General features: G+C 52.9%; 1 protein-coding gene across 1 annotated transcript in view; it reads right to left on the reverse strand.

Moving 5' to 3' along the window:
* LOC125709658 (bromodomain adjacent to zinc finger domain protein 2B-like) overlaps window positions 1-17,239 on the reverse strand; it is a 29,553-nt gene extending 12,314 nt beyond the window's left edge. The window contains 23 exon segments of the mRNA XM_048978316.1: window positions 287-519; window positions 522-540; window positions 1,187-1,327; window positions 1,810-1,856; window positions 1,859-1,874; window positions 2,813-2,839; window positions 3,079-3,123; window positions 3,488-3,553; window positions 4,368-4,433; window positions 4,823-4,884; window positions 4,962-5,054; window positions 5,142-5,325; window positions 5,908-6,016; window positions 6,596-6,656; window positions 6,837-7,097; window positions 7,253-7,841; window positions 8,516-8,941; window positions 9,805-10,005; window positions 10,694-10,857; window positions 11,229-11,387; window positions 12,255-12,443; window positions 15,055-15,204; window positions 17,221-17,239. Of these exon segments, the coding sequence (XP_048834273.1) occupies window positions 287-519; window positions 522-540; window positions 1,187-1,327; window positions 1,810-1,856; window positions 1,859-1,874; window positions 2,813-2,839; window positions 3,079-3,123; window positions 3,488-3,553; window positions 4,368-4,433; window positions 4,823-4,884; window positions 4,962-5,054; window positions 5,142-5,325; window positions 5,908-6,016; window positions 6,596-6,656; window positions 6,837-7,097; window positions 7,253-7,841; window positions 8,516-8,941; window positions 9,805-10,005; window positions 10,694-10,857; window positions 11,229-11,387; window positions 12,255-12,443; window positions 15,055-15,202 (3,306 nt within the window). The 5' untranslated portion in view covers window positions 15,203-15,204; window positions 17,221-17,239.
* Window positions 17,240-20,078: the final 2,839 nt, after the last annotated feature.

A 20,078-nucleotide genomic window follows, 5' to 3' on the forward strand; every position in this document is an offset into this window, starting at 1 on the left:
GGAGAGGAAGGGGTGGAGAAAATAGGAGGCAGAGGAAGTTTTATGCTGATGCCACAGAGGGCGGTTTGCCAAGAGCCAGCGACTCCAATTCCCATGCGGGCCAGGCTGACAGGGAACCGTGACTAACCCCCCTGGATTAGCATGAAGAGAGCACTCGGTGACAAACCACCCCCCCCCCAATGTGCACCGCGTGAAGGGCGATATAAACATCCCCCCGGGGAGCCCAGAGCCAGCCTGGCATGTTTGGCGCATGGCGAGTGTGCGCGTGCGTGTGGAGCGGCCTTACCCTGTGTCCCGGCGGCAGGCCGGGGTCGCTCACGGCGGCCGACAGCATGCGCACCAGCAGGTCCTGCACGCGCCCCGCACCGGCCCCCACGTTGAGAAGCCCCTCCTGCAGCACGCCCAGGCTGGGCACGTCCTCGCTCACATCCAGCCCCAGCACTTTGCCAAAGCTCCGCAGGAACTGTAGCACCATCAGGCAGTCGGAGAAGGGCTCGCCAGGCAGAACCAGGCCGGGACCAGGGACAGCTGAGGGAGGGGCTGGGGGGGACAGAGCTGCTTAGAACCAGAACCGCAAGCTCACACCCTAGTCACACTCTGTCGTGACCTCATTCGTGTAAATCGGTGATCCGCTCAATCAGCCTCCTCGGGGTGGTGATTACGCACCACTGGTGCTTAAAAGGGAAGGGGGGCCTTTAACTGACAAGTCCTGAAATAAACTACAACTGAGCCCTGCAATCTGTTGGAGGGTTCGGGCCGGGACTGCTGAAGTTCATTACCGTTCCTGCTCCCCTCGACACCCCGGGGAATTCAATTCATAAATTAATTAGCCAGATATGATGTCTGTATCCCCTGTGAACCGGCCGCATCTCTGCAAGCTCGCCGTCCGAGTGTGGACAGCTTTCTCCCCACATTACCTACCGAAATTAAATCAAAGGAGGCAGCTTCAACCTTACGAGTCAGTTGGTTCAGCGGCTGATCGCTGACATCTCACAGCCTCACATGTCAGGGTTCGAAAGAGGCCACTGTGTCCGAAAACCGAACTAGGATTCTTTGGTTAAAAAGACACTAATGAGAAACCTGTGTCCAATAACGGAGCAGCAGGCATAGTGAACCGTGAAGCACCTCGCTGAGCGTAAACAGGACGCTGAGCGGTACGGTCCCCGGTCCGGGCAGCCGCGGTCACCTTGTGGTCAGACAGGCACATGTCCTCGTTGGGTTTGCTCAGCTCTCTCGCTATCTCCAGCTCCAGCCTGCGGAGTTCCATCTTCCTCTCCTTGTTCAGCCGCTTCTCGTCCCGCTTTTCCTTCTTCAGGCGCTCCCGCTCCTGTCGGGGGGGGGGGGGTCACGGTGGTTAGCGCAGCGCCGCGTCACCGACCGCAGCATTAACGGCTCGCTAATAAATTACACCTCCTTGAGGGGAAAATGGCGGCGCTGAATTTTTACAGCAGTTCACAGCTCATATATTGTGTGGAAAAAAAAGAGATGAAGGTTGTGCATCACGCTCGTTTAACGGACACAGTCACCCACACGCCCCCAGGTGTCTGGCAGGAGGAGTCTTCTCAACGCCTACAAGCCGCCAGGGCTGGCTGTAGTATTTTTTTAGGAGGGTGGGGGGGGGGCATAAAAAGGGCCATACTTCAGACAGAGGGGGGTAACCTTGTCACTGGCCAATGATACGTTTTGAATTGAGACAGGGGAGGGGGGCACCCCGAGAGCCAATCAGCTTTCAGCTGGGGCTGGCGCCCTGTGAATAACTGAGAGCCTGATGGGGGTGGGGGGCCTGGTGGGGGCGGGATCGGCCCGTACCTCGGCCTTCTTGCGAGCCTCCACAGCTTTCAGGAGCATCATGTGTGCCTTCGCCTCTCCCGTTCCTGGTAAAGCGTGAAAGAAGAGCACCATCAAAAAGGGGGGGGAGTCACCCTGAGGGGCGGGGAGGGGGGGGGGGGCACGTGGCCTGGGGGGGGAGGGGGGGGGGGGGGCGACAGTGCACAGCAGCTTAACGAAGAGAATGCGAGAGTCAAGACACGCAGGACCCCGCCCTGGGCTGTGGTCAGAGGAGTAGAAGATGACGAGAACCGAAAAATAGCAAAGGAGGGCGGGGGGGGGGGGGGGGGGGTGCAGGGGGGGCAGTGCTGTGTGCACAGGGCGAACAAGAAGCAGCCACCGTCTGGGCTACGCATCTTCTCCGGACATGGACAGTGCGGGATTGTGGGATTGCGCTCACTTACGTGTGTGCAAAAGGAGAACAGAAGTGGATGGAACACACAGGTGTGTGTCTGTCGCTCTCTGTCTGTGTGTGTGTATGTGTGTGTGTGTATGAGCAGTGGGGGAGGGCAAGGGGGCAGGGGGGCATCCTGGCAGGGCAGTTAACCATTGGAGGGCTACATGGAGGGGAAGGCACAGCCCTTGAGAGGGACCCCGGCACGCAGGCAGGGTCCCAACATCGAGCATCGAACAGTCATTCCAAAACAAAAGGAAAACGGATGGAATGGATGACTGGCACGCCGAGCATCCTGTGACACTATGAGAATGTACCACAACTTTCCATCTGATTGGAGGACCAAAGGAAGTTGGGCAGGTTCCGGGGGGGGGGGGGGGGGGGGGGTGGGGGGCAGAGGGATGGGAGTCATGTGACTCCCATGCATACAGAGAGCAGACGCAGAACAATGAACTTGAGCTGAAGAAGCCATGCAGAATAATGTAGTATGACAGCAGCCAGGGCTACACTTTATGCATTGCTATGACAACCAGTTCACCAGTTCACGATGCGGTGTTAGATGGAAAAAAAACAAAATAAACATACCCATACCATATCTAGTCTATGCCTCTCCAACTCCTGGTAGAAAGAGTTGGCAAAACATTATCAACAGAAATCACAGGATCATAAAAAAAACAAGTTTAATCAGAAAAACACCCAGCTAATGCCAAAAAGTACAGAAATTAAAACGAAAAGACAGATTTTACAGAGCACTACATAAGCAGTTATTAAAAAGTGCCTCCCAGTGTCCAAAAGGTTTGAACTGAAGTGGACAGCAGTTTAGTAGGACAGAGAGAGAAGAGCAGGTCCACACCTACCTGGTGCTTCATGAGGACGGCCTGCTGTCTGCGTATCTCCTTCTCCTGTAGAAACAGATAAATGTCATCGATCCAAACACACTGCCTGACGTAGACCCAACACCACAGCCCTCGCACACAAACTCCTCCCCCGCCGCTGAAGACCAATAGTTCACCTTGGCCCCATAGTTGATGCTACGACACAGGTACAGGATGATATGGTGGCTTGCCGACTCCACACTCCATGGCTGGTCCATTTGCACCCGCACATCACACGACATCAGACAGACATATTCGACTAAAGTGCCTTTCGCTGTGCAGATTCTGATGCACTTCTCATGTGACGTAACTGGGATTTGCCCTCACCTTACCCACAATCCTCTGCTCCCTCCCTGTCCCCCTCAAGCTCCTGTAGCAGGTCCAAACTAACCTTTGTCCTTTTCTCGGCCTCCAAAATTTTGGCGTTTGCAGCTTCCTCCTTCTTCTTCCGTTTGGCCTGGGTGAGCACAGTGCGTCAAACACACTCATATACAGCACACACACACACACACACAGTACCACTAATTTGCATACAACGCCACAATTATCATTCTTCACCATTAGTTTCACCCATTAGCTACAATTAGCTAGAATTTATTAAGTTCATAAATGTGATATTTCTATAATTGCCTTAAAATTAACCGATTAAAATGCAAGTAATAGTTTGTTTTAGATGTAAATCAAGTCCATTCCAGAATACCAGAGAAAAGGGTTAGTAGTAAGACTGATGTATTACCAGCGACTAGCTATGGGTAATGCAACTTCGTTATATAAATATTGTGCGATGTAAGACATCCGCTCTGATGTTGGGTTATAGATTTGTGATTTAAAACCACCTTTATTTCATCTTAGAAAACAACATGGGTAACCCCCCCCCCCACCCCAACAGAGCGAACAAGGAAGTAAATTATGCAAAATTTAAATGTGTAATTACAAGCAATGAGAAATCCTGTTAAGAACAGCTTGCCATCCGTGTCGACTAAAATTTGATTTTTGCCCACAAACACATTTTAGAACCTTCGATAATTGCATGCATATAGAAAACCGCTTTTTCCACTTACATAGGCTAAATTAAACAGTCACTATTTTGCGATAAGAAAATATACTTTTATGTACAGTTTAACCCTGGTCAGAAACCAGGGTGACATGGACCTTGAGTATTCAATAGCAGTTTACAGCAATAAATCAGAATTAGTCTAACTGTGATGATGTAATCTGGAGGCCGGCACAGCGGCCCGTCTCTCGCGCATTCCACCTCTTTGGAGACACACCTCCAGGATCTGCTGCGCTCGGAGCTCCTTCTCCATCCGGATCTGCTGAATCCTCTTGATCTTCTCCTGGAATAAATACCATCAGGCCGGGATTTACGTGCGGCTGTTTAAGATGGGTCACATTCTTACAAGAGGCAAGAAAAATATTTTTTTTAATTGCACTGTGCTGCCCATAACCCTGACCGGGATAAGAGATCAGAAGATGGATGGATGGATGGATGGATGATAGATGGATGGATGGATGCATTGTTGCCCTGTGATTCTACACTGAATAACTGGCTAAAAGATGGATGCATTGATGCTGTTTTTACAAGTACAGATCTTACTGTAAAAGTATTTTTTGGTATTTCCACATGTAACCACGTCAGAGAAGACGCCGAATGTTATCCCTGGTTTAATCCGACTAATGTTGCAGCTCTACTGTTTACATGCAACATTTGCAGCTTCACACCCACCTGCTGTTTGAGAATCTTGAGCTGCTCCTTTTGTTTCCGCTTCTCCTCGGCGGCCATGATCGCTGGGGGAGGGAAAGGTGCCTCAGAGGGGGGCTCCACGCACAGCGGCCGGCGGTCGGACACAATGGCGGCCACATACCCTGCTGCTTGCGGGCCTCCTTCGCCGCCTGCGCCAGCGCCTGCTTCTCCAGCTTCCTCATCAGCTTCATCTGTGCTGCTTGACGGGCAATTTCTGTAATCAGGAAGAATTACTGACCTGACCGAAAACAGGGCAGGCCGACGTACGCACTCAGGTGGCCAGCGGGGAGGCGCTATTCACCCTGAGCTTCCAGCTTGCGGAGCAGTTTGGCATCTGTGGCACCGGAAAGCTCGCCGCCATCATCGTGGGACCGGGCTCTCTTGCGCCTTGAGCGGGCATCATCACTTGGCCTTAAAGTGCGACCTGCTATGTTCAGGATACGGGGAATTCCATCCCGATCCTCCAACAAGCCCCACTGCATTCCCTGGAAGAAGCAGAGACCTTCCATGTTGGATGGATGGAGTAGGCATGGCTTAGCATCACTGTCCTGGCATCTCATGCTGGATGTGCCCTTGTCGCTAAGCCAGTGTTTCCCAATCCAGTCCTCAAGGACCCACAGACAATCCACATTTTTGTTCCCATCCAGCTGAGAGGGAGCAAAAACATGGACTGTCTGGCAGGGAGCTGGGAGGGAGCAAAAACATGGACTGTCTGGCAGGGAGAAGGGAGGCAGCAAAAACATGGACAGTTTGGCAGGGAGCTGGGAAGGAGCAAAAACATGGACTGTCTGGCAGGGAGCTGGGAGGGAGCAAAAACATGGACTGTCTGGCAGGGAGCTGGGAGGGAGCAAAAACATGGACTGTCTGGCAGGGAGCAGGGAGGGAGCAAAAACATGGACTGTCTGGCAGGGAGCAGGGAGGGAGCAAAAACATGGACAGTCTGTGGGTCCCCAGGGACCAAGTTGAGAAACACTGTTATAAGCAGAATCTATGACAGATAGATGAATTGTTCTCTTAGGATACCCCACCCCTATCCCTTGCCTGTCACTCCCCAGGAGAGGAAATACCTTGACGAGGTCCGGGTACTGCCGCAGCTTCTTCCCAGCTGGCCCGTAGAGTACCAGGTCTTCTGGCAGCCGCCCGTTAAGGTTCCCGAGCTGGGCTTCCCTCGGCCACCTGGAGGCGATAGAGAGTAGGCCCTCTCTGGTCACACACAGAAAACCAAAGCAGGGAATGTGGCTTCGCAGTCAGTATGAGCTGCTGCACACAAGAGCCTGACAATGTGTGAAGTCACACAGGCGCTCTGCGGTGGCCATTTTTAGTTACTGCTGCCCGACTCATTAGGGCGACCCCGTCCTGCTTCTCTCACAGCGGGCGAGACACAAAGGCCAAATTCAGGATTTTCTCCTAGCTACCAGGACTGTGAAGCCATCGCGGCAGACAGTGGAGGTCAGGAGTCAGGCTATTAAATGTGTCTGAGGCTGGGCCACCTGGTCCATCACGCCTGGGGGTCACCAGACCCCGCACCTGTGCCCCCCCCCGTGTGTCTGTCAGTACCTACAGGCTCTGACGGGCTGTCTCTGTGTGTGTACAACAACTGGACCGAATCCACCTTCCAGTTGACTCTACACGCTAATTCCCTGCACTCTCACTAAAACCGAGCATCTCTTTCACGGCCAACCATGGGATTGTTACTTGTTCTGCAACCAGTCCTGGGCAGCCGGGCCCAGCTCCACCCAGAGGCAGGTGACATACCCCAGATCAAGGGGTCCCCGGAGCTCCCATCCATCTGTCACCCGTTGTCTCTTCCCGGACCCTGCAAGAGAGAAAATTCGAGTCAGGACCAGAGCTTGGCCCATTATCATTGCCTTGATTTAGCACCATTCTCGCCCTGGGGTTCAGTACCACAATGCATTTTCCCACCATAGCTTTAAGAGCAGAGACCTGCATCACAAGGATGCCATAACAGCCAATGGGCAACCTCGCCCGAAATTACCTGGAGGTCTACAAATAGCGTGTGAGGATGAGGAGGAGGATGAGGAAGAGGAGGAGGAGGCTGGGGCGGAGACGGCCATGCTGGGTGTCCGCGTGACACGGAGGTTGAGGGGGGAGCAGTTGCCTTCGCGGTCTGTGGGAGTGTTGGACAGGGCAGGGCTTTTGGTCAGCTTCAACGGAGTCTTCTCCAGTTCGCTGTCCGTCCTCGTGCCACCCACTCCCTCATCATGGTCCGAGTCACTCCCGAAGTTGGTCTCAGATTCTGGGGGTGGGGGGGGGGGGGGTCATCAGACCACAGAGTCATTTCTGTACAAAGAGTGTCGCCTGTTTATAAACCAACGGCAAAGTAAGATCATCAACACAGATTAAGGAGATGACGCACGCCGCTCCGTCTCAAACACGCGGAGGGGTGCCGACCTGATAGACTGCCGTCGGAATCCTCGTCCTCATCTTCCTCATCTTCGTCCTCCTCGTCCTCGTCCTCGTCCTCCTCTCCCACAGACTCATCCGAGTCCTTGCCACTAGGGTTGTCCAACTCGGCCCCCCGGAACAGGCTGACCAGGGAGGGTGCCAGATGGTTCTGCAGCAGGCCACTCATCGCCAGGGCTGCCCTGGGGAGCCTGCTGGTCCCCTGCCTGGGGCGAGCCGCTGGCCTGGGGGAGGGCGAGACCCCAGCCGGGGCCAGGGGGGCCGCTGAAGGGCTCTTCCCCGTTGTGCTGAGGTTGACTGGGAGGAGGGCTGGGAGGGGAGGTTTGTCGGGGGGTTCGGCCTGGCCACGCGGCTTGGCTACCAGGGCCAGCGGGGCATCCTGGGGGGCGCTCTGGATGACGCCGTTGCTCCGGTGACGGCCTAAGAGGGTGTCGGCAAGGAAGAGGTTGCCGTGGCCACCAGGGGGCAGGGCGAGTCGGTGGGTGCCCGGAATCTCGGGGGACAGGTGGGGAGGGGGCCGGTTCGGAGAGCCCACCTTCCTGTGAGCTTTCAGTGCATCCTGCTGAGTCCTCGGCTTCTGCAAAGGTCAAAGGTCAACGGGGAGAAAAACGAAGAAAAAAGACGTTATTTCACACGCAAGCACTTTCTGGTACGCCAGATGGCATGGTTAAAGATTTATTTTGTTTATTATGTTTTGTTTTGACTCTTACAGTGTTAACAGATTTGTTTTAATTACATGAATAAAACAAACACAGGCAGAATGGCTGGTATTTAATATTAACTAGCCTCCAGCAGAATCTATTCACCCTGTCAGCTTCGTCTAATTTCTGCAGCGTCACATTTCCGGACCCTTCCGGCTCAATAGAGAGCGAGCTACGAACCGCCGGTAACTAACCAAGCAGGACATATGGTCTCAGAGCCAAAGTTAGCACTTTTGAGAATGAACATTTAGACCCAAAAATGAAAGAAAATTACACAGTACATGAAACAAATATCCTTGATTGTTTTAATCCACCGTAGGAGTTAGTGACTAACACGGCCTAATTCTTTGTTTTGTCTTTGGCTTTCATGCCCACATTAATATTTTGTGACTAATTCCCAGTGAAAGCAGCTACTACAATGTTTACAATGCATGCAAGGATAGTTTTAAATATACAGTGTTTAAAAACAAATGATCACAGCATGTAATGCAGAAATGGCAGGAAAAAAAAATGTGTTGCTATGACACACAAACGTGCAGAGGCTGCTCACCGCTTTCACGGTGAAGTCATGGATCTGCGAGAGAGGCTCATCACACAGACTGCGGCTCCCCGACTTCACGCTGCTGGGGGACAGAGTGGGGGGACTGGGGGTGGAGGGCGGGGCTCTAGCCTTGGGTGAGGCCTCCCGGCCGGGCTGTGTGAGCAGAGCCAGGGGCTCGGAGCTGCCCACCAAGCCTGTGGCCTGGATGACGCTCCGGTGCAGCTTGAGTGACTCCAATATGCCCGCGGGGCTCTGGAAGAGCGGCAGGCCAGACGGGGTGGGGGTCTGATGCTGTAGGGAGGGCCGGGACGGAAGGAGGCGCAAGCCGGGGGGGTCCGTGGAGAAGCCCCGTGCCTGGCTACCATTTTTGTCACGGGGCTCCGTGTCGCTGGCAGCTTGCTTCCTGTCCACTTTGCTTGTGCTCTGAGTTAGTGTCTGGAGAAGCACACAGTCGAGTGACCAATCAGTACTGAATACGCTGTGGCCCCGTCACTCCCAAAAACACCCTAACCACTACTCTCCCCACCCTCACCGAGCGTATACTCTCCCTCAATATGGCCAAACCCCGCCCCAACTCCGCCTAACCCCGCCCCAACTCTGCCTAACCCCGCCCCAACTCTGCCTAACCCCGCCCCAACTCTGCCTAACCCCGCCCCAACTCTGCCTAACCCCGCCCCAACTCTGCCTAACCCCGCCCCAACTCTGCCTAACCCCGCCCCAACTCTGCCTAACCCCGCCCCAACTCTGCCTAACCCCGCCCCAACTCTGCCTAACCCCGCCCCAACTCTGTCAAACCCCGCCCCAACTCCTCCTAACCCCGCCCCAACTCTGCCTAACCCCGCCCCAACTCTGTCAAACCCCGCCCCAACTCCTCCTAATCCTGCCCCAACTCCTCTTAACCCTGCCCCAACTCCTCCTAATCCTGCCCCAACTCCTCCTAATCTCCCCCCAACTCCTCCTAATCCCGCCCCAACTCCTCCTAACCCCGCCCCAACTCTGCCTAACCTCGCCCCAACTCTGCCTAACCCCGCCCCAACTCTGCCTAACCTTGCCCCAACTCCTCCTAACCCCGCCCCAACTCCTCCTAACCCCGCCCCAACTCCTCCTAACCCCGCCCCAACTCCTCCTAACCTCGCCCCAACTCCTCCTAACCTCGCCCCAACTCCTCCTAACCTCGCCCCAACTCTGCCAAACCCTGCCCAACTCCTCCAAACCCTGCCCCAACTCCTACTAACCCTGCCTGTCACTATAATTTGCAAAACTGAACAATCAATGCCTTAAAACCATTAACACTTCACCTTCACCTCCTTCCTCACTCGGGATTCACTCCCAGAGTCAGAGTCCTCGCTGTCGATACTCTGAATATCTTCATCTTCATCGTCATCGTCCTCCAGGTCTTCGGAGTCACCACTGCTTACATCTTCGCTCGATGTGTCTGAAGCGGATCCCGGTTCACTGTCGCTGTTGCTGGAGGTCTCCAGAGCTTTCTTGCGCTGCTTCTGCAAAATGGCGGCAAAGCTCTCAATCAAAAGGCACCTGCCCTATCAGGTGGCTCAATTTCCAGGTGCCGGGACCCTCAAGATGATGTCGAAGGCAACAGGGCAACACAGCTGTCAATGAAAAGGCACCTGTCCAGTAAGGTGATTCGGTTTCTGGGAGCAGGGCCCTCTAGTCGATGCGGAAAGCATCGCTTCATTGCTCAGACACAAACATACCCAGCTCCTTTCCTGCTCCATTTTGTGCCACTTCAGGTCTGATCTGCACAACTAAATCTTCATTAAATAAATTCACAGCTTTCAAAATATTGACATTTCCTCTAGAAATTATAGGGAGCATTTCAAGATATTTTGCTACATAATCAGGGAACAATTATTTTCCACGCTTTGTTTTAGAGGAAACCCATCTGTATAAGTAGAACTTGATTAAGTATTAATTGGACAGATGAAGCCCAGAGAACATAGCAGAGCTGCTAACAGCAGGGAGCAGCGTTCTTGCCAGGAACAGAATCTGACCCCCAGCATGGTAACAGAACTGGACCCCGAAGTGTGCAGCCTCGCTAGGGATCGGCTGTTGTACCCAGAGACAGGACATGCAGTGAATTTCTATGAAGTAGTTTAAATAGAAGACATGCAGGGCATTATGCCTTTTGCAATCCCCCCTGAACGCTTCTGTGACAAGAGCTCCCACCTTCTCCTTCTTGATCTGGGGGGGGTTAACCGCTTCTTGGTCGCCCCCACTGGAGCTGCTGGTCCTCGCTGCCTCGGGCGCCCCCAGTGTGGGCGGGGTCCCGCCAGATGCACGGCCCACGGACGCTGCTGAAGGGGAGGTGCCGTTCATCACGCCGTTCACCCCTGGGAGGCACCAGGAGATACCCACACATCAGGATAACAGCCAAGACAGATTTAAACATAAAAACGCTTTTTACTAGCTTAGTTTTGACCAAGAGCTCCAAAAAAAAAATCAACAGATAAAATGACTAAAGGCTGTTTAAAACAGTATTTCCTAATCCGGTCCTCAGGGAGCCCCAGAGAGTCCAGGTCTGGCAGGGAGTTGGGAGGGCATGGACCGTACGTGGGTCCCAGAGGACCGGACTGGGAATGAGAGCGATCAGCACAGTATCTAGGAGTAATTACGTAATATTTACAGCTTTGTTCATGTTCCTTCTTCCGGTAATATGATGTGATGATTTTTTTGGACAGGATTAGGAATCTGAAAAGAGTACCTTTAGGGACACCTCGCCCGTTCCTGCTGGGGGTCCGAGCCTCGGAGGTGCTGGGTTCGAGGGTCTGAACAGGGGCCCCGAAGAGGGGCGGGAGGCCGAGAAGTGGGGGGAAGAAGGCGGCGGGGCCACGCCCATGAGCCTCAGCACTGCGCCACCACTCTGCAGTGTGAAGAGTTAGCAGAGCGCCCTCTGTCAGTCAGCCAACCGAAACGCCTCAGTCTACTGTACTACTTTATACCAGCGAGGGGATTAAATTATATCTCAGGAGAAATGGACGACCGGGAGATCAAGAGCAGGCAGAATTACTCCTTGATGCTTCAGGAAACTGATAGAACAGAATGAATTCAAAAGACCAGCGACACATCCCAGATGCTTCCGGAAGTTACAAGTTACTCAGCAGCTGTTGACCCCTGAACCAATGAGGCCTTTAAACGTCTCCAGGTATGAAAAGTCATGAGTGTGTTCAGCTGGTGGTGATCATTTACTGTGGTCACAGATCACTCGGCAAAGTCGAATGACATTCCCATTCTCACTCCGAAACCACTGACCTTTGAACGAAAGTTTCTACATGTCAACTTTTCACCTCCTGGGATATCAGCCATGTGCTTCAAGCAGGACATAGTTCACACCTTAGTTGTCTTCCAGCACTGAGCCTATCTATTAGGAAGAATTCAGTCGCTCTTTGTAACACTCTCTAACGCGGCCAGCAGCGAAACGCCAAGCTACTCAAATGCTTACTGCAAAGGAAACGGCCGTTGCAGAGCTGACCTTCGCAAATTCAAAACAGGCCTCATTTAAAAGCAGGATGGCAAAGTATTGCAGAGAGAAGGAAAAAAAAGAAATCAATTCAATAAAATCCCAAGTCAGAGAGGCAGTGGATTTTATTAGAAAACGCTGCCCCAGTAATATGCGTAACAGACATCAAACAGGTTTCCCTTTTCGATGCTCCGATGTATGATCGCATATCACCCACCACCATTCAGAATAGCAGTTAGCTGCCCGGGCAGAATGGAGAGGCAACCCTACCTGGGAAAGCCCCCAGCTGTGGGTGGGCAGCCAGGGCTGGAGTCACCCCAAGGGTCCCGAGACCCCCAAACTCAGGGCGCCCTGAACTTGTAGTGTAGATGCCAAAAGCCGGGTGGCCCACGATGGGGAAGGCACTTGAGATGGAGGACATGTTAAACGGGTGTTCCCGGGCTGTCCCGAACAGGTGCCCTGCAGACAGAGAATCAAGGATTATTCTAGAAAGAATTAAAGGTACAGTGTGCAAGGATAACCGTAGACGCATGTAGACAATTCGTTTTGCTGCGGGTTAAAGCCTCGCGTGACGACAGCTCTGCACGCTTCACCATCCCCAGCTTGTCGTACAGCCTTTCATGCTTTATGAGTCGAGACGCCAGTTCGAACGGAGACCCCTGCGGATTCAGCGAGGTCTGTTTAAACATGCTTGTGCAAACAGGGCGCGAATGCTGGATCGGGGAGTGCGGGACTGTGTGCCGGCGTGAATCGGAGCCCAAGACCCGGCGCACGCCGGAATCTCCGTCACCGGAAATTGTGGCAGATGTGTCCAGAAATGTCTTTCTAATTGGCTGGAACGGGAAGGAGAGAAAGATCTTTGTGGCGGTAACATGATGGCCGTTTCCTGGAGGACGGAGTCGCTGTGGCTCGTATCTGGAGGTGCCGCGCTCACGTGAGCGGCGGCTGCCGACGGGGCGAGTGTCCCTGTCCCCGCGCCCCCCCGCCCGCCCGCCTGCCTGCCTGCCAGAGGAACATATTTCATGCAAATCCAATTTCCAGCGCCGAGGGGGGAAACAAAAGCGGGTGAGCGGCGTTCCAACAATCAATCAGCGGGGCAGGCGAGGAGCATGCCAACCGAAGGGTGGGGGGGGGGGGGGGGGGGAGCAGGGACGAGGCGCTGGCCGTTTTCTCCAAGAGCATCCGGGACACAAATCAAGCAGGAAGGATGATTTTTCTCACCCTCGCCTCAACGCCCCCCCCCACTTCACATCACGCAAAAGGACATGCATTAATATTCCCCGTCTTCCCTGCGATGGATTTCGCAGGATGGAGGGGGGGGGGGGCTAGTTGCTGCAGGATAGCTAAAGACTAAGTGGTAACATCTGAAAAAAAGCATCACCGGAGGCATGGGGGGTGGGGGAACCAAGAACTGGCCCCCGGTTGCTACCGGCCCCCACCACACTTGGCATACTGCTACACTCCACAATGCACATCTCCCGCCCCACCAGCCTGATGCGTGATTCTGCTCGGCCCGGGAATCTGCTCCTGAGAAATTAACCCAGCCGTGCTCTCCTATTACAGGAGGACATCCGTCTTCAACGGCGATGAAGAACACCGTCAGCAGCAGCAATGTCTCGTTTGGTAACCGGGCGGGTCGAATAGGGATGCGCTAGGGCAGCCCGGGGCAGTTTTAATCTCGGTGGGAGTTAACGAAGCCGTCGTAGTCACTAAACGAGCGGCCAAGTCACCAGCAGACGGAGGAGGAGTGACAGATGAGATGATGAAGGGCCTGTGATTCAGCCGCTTAGAGAACGCAAACTCCAAACATCCCGAAAGCAGTGGTACTATTTTAGGCGCCGTGAACGAAACAATTGCCACGTGGAGGACAGGTCACGTGACTAGTTTCCATGACATCATACCCTGTAGCTCTTTTCTGGTTTCATACCAGCAGCATTTTCGTGCAAAAAATAATTAAACGGTGCAGCTATTCCTTTGAGGCGGCTTATGACGGATAATACATTAGGAGTATTACACACAAAGAAATAATTGTTTGCAATAAAAAACCTTTGTAACCTGGTCTGCCTTTGACTAGGTTGATGACAACGTGCTTTATGAAAACATTTCATAACACAACAGGACATCGATAAAAAGGCCCTAACATTTTTAACTGGTAAACCCAGTTACTTATCAAGTCCCTGGAAATCACAGGGGCGTAACGCAGAAAAGCGTCACGGTAACGAGAGCGGGTAATGAGTCAAAGCGGGGCGGATGTGAGAAGCGTGTTTAATTTCATACCCACAGAAGGGGTGGCATTAACCCCCCCCCCATTAAAAAATTACTCTCTCTGGCAACACTTTGAATGTTACTCAGATTTATCTAGAATTATCCAGAAAAGCATGTGACCAAACCTGCACTGTGTTTATCGTGGTCTCAGAAATCCTTTTTTTCCCTCACAGTAAAAATGACAGTTAGGAATTTGCATGTTATTTTCTGGTCCAGGTCATGTGACAGGCAACCTGTCATGGCAGCCCTGCAAACAGCTTTGAACACAATTAGCATTCAGTGGGAACAGAGGATGGTGGGCTTTGGGGGGGGGGGGGCGGGGGGGGCTGAAATGTCAAATCACACCAGGCTGACTGGGGCTGGCGGCGGTCCGCCACATGCGGGGGAGCTGGCCCTCGGCAGGCAGCAGCTACTGTGACCCCCGCAACCCCCCCATACAGCAAACAAACAGAGGGGCCTTTGCTTGAAGCTAAATAACACCCCCTTTTCCTAAAAAGGTCAACCAAGTATCCCAAATATCACAATGTGATACAACCTGTTACTTTTTAGCTTATGGGGACATTTTTCAAGTCTGTGCAATATAAACTTCAATGTTATAAAAATGCATGACTGCAGTGAAAAAACTAAAAACGCCAAAAGGCTTTGTATTTTGTTACTTATGGTTAAGGTTAGAGCTGAGTAGGGGTTAACGTCCTCATTGTTGGGATTAGGGTTTTTCCTATAAAAATGAATGGACAGTCTCCCTAAAGATCTGAATACAAACATGTGTGTGTGTGTGTGTGTGTGTGTGAAAGCCCACCCTTACCACAGCTGGTGAGTGCTGACCCCAGGGCTGGGGGTTCAGGGGCCAGGCTCTTGGAGGAGGGGGCCACCGAGGTTGCGGGGGCAGTGGGGGCCGCACGCCTGGATGGCGAGGCAGACGAGGGAGGGGCCAGCCGCTCTGCAGACTCCATTCCTGTCAGACACGATGGGGGCACAGAGATGTTCACATCGACACGGAGAAGCAGAGACAGTTATGCTCACGCCCCCCCCTGGCCCGACCGGGGATGGCATCGGCTATGACTGCTCCTTCATTAAAAAAGGCTGAGGTCTTTGGCACTGCTACATGAGCGGTGGGGTGAGGGGGGTCACTGTTATCCTTTATTCCTAGCAGGAGGATGCGGTAGCCGCCCGCCCACTCACGCCAGCAGCTCCCAGGCAGCCAAAAACAGGTTCATCACCACATTGTTAAACTCCACCCCCCACCCCCCAGGAGAGAAAAACAGCTCTTTTCCAATGACAGCCTGAGCAGATTCAGCCACAGTAAAACACAACGTTAGTCACCCAAATTTAATCCGCTAAAGGATTGACTGCCATCGTCTCACCGCTATTATTTTTAATTGCATCTCACAGTCGCTGACATACCCCCCCTCTCCAGCCCCCAACAAGGTCCAGTCTCAGGTCCGGCTTGACAAAAACAGCTTCCCGACCCCCCCGGGGTCCTGCCCGGCAAGGATGGAATGACAGCCTTCGGGGGTGACAGGGGCAGCAGTGAGGGACAAGCCGCCCATCTCCGGCACACCTCCTGCCGCAGGCTGTCCTTCTTACCCCTCCCCCATTATTCACGCTTCGCAGACACCCCCGTGAAGCTGTGAGTCACGCTCCTCACAGCCCAAGCCGCGCGGACTGACACGGGGCGCTCAGACCGCGGAGCACTGCCGTCTGACGGCTAACCGCCGCCAAAACTGCAAAATGGATGGAGTCACGGGAGATTCGTGATAAACAGCCAAACGTCTGATTCTAACATCCACGGGAGGTGGGGGGGGGGGGAAATCTACCATTTTTGGGTGCCGCCATTGAACCTGCGACCTGTCCACTACATTAACACGCCAGGGATGATTTACAGATTTACGGCGCTGCCGAGTTTCCTCCTCTGCCTCCTTGAGGAGACCATCGCCGGTACCAGGAGCAGATGGCCGGCGTTAGCGACGGACGGGCACGGCCGGCGAGGCCCGGGGTGCGGGCGCACGAGCGCCGCAGCTGACAGGAGGCGGGGGTGGGGGGGGCGACGGCGAGGAGCCTTGGCCCGGTGTTGATTACCGCGGCCGCAAGAGCCTCTCACCGGCCCCACTGCTTCACGCCACGACAGCTGGTGATGCCCGGCAGGGCGGCGGCGGCTATTTTTAACCAGGATGCAGCGTGAAGAAGCACATGGACAAACGGCACGCCGGCGCCATCCAGCCAGCCTCCACCACCCGCCACAGACAGAGCACGCTCCCATCCGCATTTTCACCGGAGTGAATCACCCCGATTTACCGATACTGCCCTCTGGGGCGGGGGACATACCACCTTGCAGCCCTGGCTCCCGCCACTTGAGCGCTCGACCTCCACGCCACCTGCCGCCCCCCCCACCACCTCTGCGGTTGCCTGGTGACCAGCACCCTTCCGCTCGCGTCGGTGAAACAACACCATCCCAGCAGGGTAAGAGAAAAAAAAGCCCAGACTCCTGTCACAAACAACAAAGGCTTCTCTTCCTTCCGCCTTCCCAATTTTCAAAGCAACCTTTAAGCAAACACTCCCTCTCCTTCACATCCTGGGTTACCACATGTCTCATATTTCCTTCACTTTAGCCGCCCATCTGAAGCCACCGCTGCGTTTTGACACCATCCTGATGCACTTTTCCCTTCTCAATTAAATGAAAACAATTAAACTCGGAGGACGGAGTAATTAACTTAACGGCGGAGCAGAGGTACTCCCACTTGTTCCTCATTGCAGTGGGATGGGTTGGCTGGATAATGTCAGAAAGGCTAAAGGTCACCTTCCTCCCTCATAGCCTACCCCCCCCACAGCCATGTTTACAGACATAGACAGGAAATGGCATCTCACGCAGAGAGCCGCGGAGCCTCAATGTCGATGGTGTGAAGGTGCTTACATCTATGGATCACGGTGACAAATGTCATGTCTGACTAAAGAGCATAAACAGCAGCCTCACCTTCACGAGAGCAGAGATCCGCTGCCGATCGGCGACAGAACCCTGCAATAAGGTCTAATAAAAGACAAATAACATCCAAAGAATTAAACACAAGCCCGGACCATATTTCTTTGTAGTGTATCACACATATCTTTGAAAAACAGCTTCACACACCATACTACTGCACTCCCTTAATTAAAATGTCAAAGGCTGCTCATTAAAACCAAGAATATTTGAATTTTTTATGAAAAATTTTTTTTTTACCTAGCCCACAAAAAAATACCACGAATGACTGACAGCGGATAACGGGTCTCCCCTCTGGGTCACAATCACCTGCAATTAGCCAAATATTTTGCGCCGGAGCCGCGTGTAATTAATTATTTGTCACCCGATACAATTAAACAATCAAATCATTAATGCGACTGACAACAGACAAGCACTACTGCACCAAGCATTTGACGACTAATGAATTTCCAAGCCCTCGATACATAAAAATCGGCAACGTGGCAAAACACATAAACCGCATTCTAGAAGGTGCCGTGAGCCCTCGACACTTTCCAGGTGTCCTTTTCCGGTGGGGCTTGCACCAGGAAACCTTTAGACCTGACATAAAGATTAAACTCAAGACTAAGATGAGACCAGCTAATCAACCACTAAGGCACCTGCTGACCAGGTTGGGGGGGTGGGGGTAGGGGGTGTAGCTGTAAACTCTTCATCCTGGCGAAATCAATTTTCAATCAGAAAGATGGAGGAGGGCAGACAAGGAGGTCCTGAGTCTCCCATAGGAGGCTGCCGCAGAAACTCACTTCTGTTTTCATTTTAAGTACAAAGTCGAGATAAAAGGAGCAGCCGTCCGTCCAAACAGGATTAAGAGAGGAGGGGTGGGCGGCTCGAGATACCTCAGGTCACACAAGCACCCCCCGGCACCTTTCAGATCTCCTCTCCAGTTCTGTGAGGAGACTAACAAGCACGCCTGATCAAAGAGTTGATCTTCTGCATAGAGCGTCTTCACAAACCTTTCCACAGCGGCCCAGCCACCTAATATGCGTCTATGTGACGGTGATGAGGACCCGTCAAGCCCTGTTCGTTATTGGCTCTCAGGGACGCCTAGCCAACGAGCCAAGTTCCCCTTTCAAGTCGAGATCCTTCGGACCAAAGCTCCAGCTCCCTGTGACTCCACAGCGAGAGACCTCTTGTCTTCTAATTCCATACCTCTGTCCTTACCGAGACCTAAAGTTGTGGGGTTTCACACGATTCAGGATCACCAGGAGCCCAAATAAGTCGAGAAGAGGACCGTCTGTATCTCTGTATCTTCGCAACGGATGCTCAAGCAGAATTCCTCAGGAAACAGAGAGCCACTTAAACGCGTAAAAAGCTCAGGACATCTGCTCCACCAACGGGTGCAACGTAAACAATCACGCCGAGTCTGGCGAGCCTCAGAACGCGTCAGTATTTGTCTGGATCAATTCCGAAGATGCAGGCTTGATTCGGGGCATCCGCGCTAACACAGCAAGACAACGAGGCGGCCCAGAGCTCGTTAGAGAATCACACCCCCGTGTTTTCCGTGTGTTTACTTGCGATTCATTTGCTTGCCTGTTTGTCTGCCCCCCCCCCCCCCCCCCCCCCCAGAGCTGCTTTGCCATCACTGTGCCCAGTTTACGACAGGAAAGTGGAGACTCAAACCACAGGAAACAAACAAACAGGTTTTGGTGATGTTGTCGTGCATTTCTCAACACACATGCATCGTCTGTGAAGGTCTGCGATATATGGCATCATGAGTGTCCCTCACAAAATCCTTAATTCTCACGTCCACAGGGTATATTCTCACTTGAGAGTTTCTGCATGCTAGAAGGAGCTCTTTTCTTCTAACTTTGAGAGATGTAACAATTCCATCCATCCATCCATCCTCCAACCTCTGGTCAGGGTAGGGCCTGGAGCCAATCCCAAGCAGACCAGGACACATGGCTCGGGTACACCCTAGACGGGATGATAGTCCCGTGCAGGGAACAGGCAGGAGCGCACACACACACACACACACACACACACACACACACGTCTATCAAATGCCAATTAGCCTTCATGTCTTTGGACCGTGAGAGGAAACTGGATTACAAAGAGAAGATCCACATGGGAAGAACATGCCGACTCCTAAAGCACAGTACAATGCACAACAGAGCGGAAGGATCTGATTATCAGTCACAGGCATTAGGTGGGGTGGCTCAGACAGCGACGGTGAAAATTGGGGATGTTTTAGCCTTAAGAACCACGCTCAGCTTGGTACCAGAGGATGCTCCACAGCACGGCACTCATACCGGTCTCTCCTCATCCCTGCTGGCCCACATGACCACACATCTCAGGACAGCAATCACAGACTGGACCCGACAGGCCACTCCTCATCCAGGAGATGACATCATGGGTGGGATGATGTTCCCACAGCAACAAAGACCATTGCCGTCGTTACCCCGAGCCTTCGGAATCACTTTGCTTTACCCACGATGTTTACAGAGGGGTGCAACCCATCAAAAAACCAAAAAAACCTCTAATAAAAAAGAAACTAAAAATCTCACTTATAATGAAATGGGGGGTGAGACCTTAATATATCAGCGATCATGCCATATACTAAGATGATCACGGGAAGCTCACAGAAAAACCAGCGTAACAACGGGCCTGTTTCGGCAAGGTTCCGTCTATGTGCACGATCGCAGCGACCGCCTCTCATTTCACAAAAACTGAAAACAACCTTAAAATGAAATTTAAAATTCCCTGAGTGGCCTTCTTGGAACCCAGAGCTGACCTTTAAAAGAGTAAAAGTGCATCTGATGTGATTCCCAGCTAGAGCCTAACCCAGTGTCATGAAGAGCCCGAGTTTTAAGTGTCCC

This window comes from Brienomyrus brachyistius, chromosome 16, assembly GCF_023856365.1.
Source record: "Brienomyrus brachyistius isolate T26 chromosome 16, BBRACH_0.4, whole genome shotgun sequence".
Lineage (NCBI taxonomy): Eukaryota > Metazoa > Chordata > Actinopteri > Osteoglossiformes > Mormyridae > Brienomyrus > Brienomyrus brachyistius.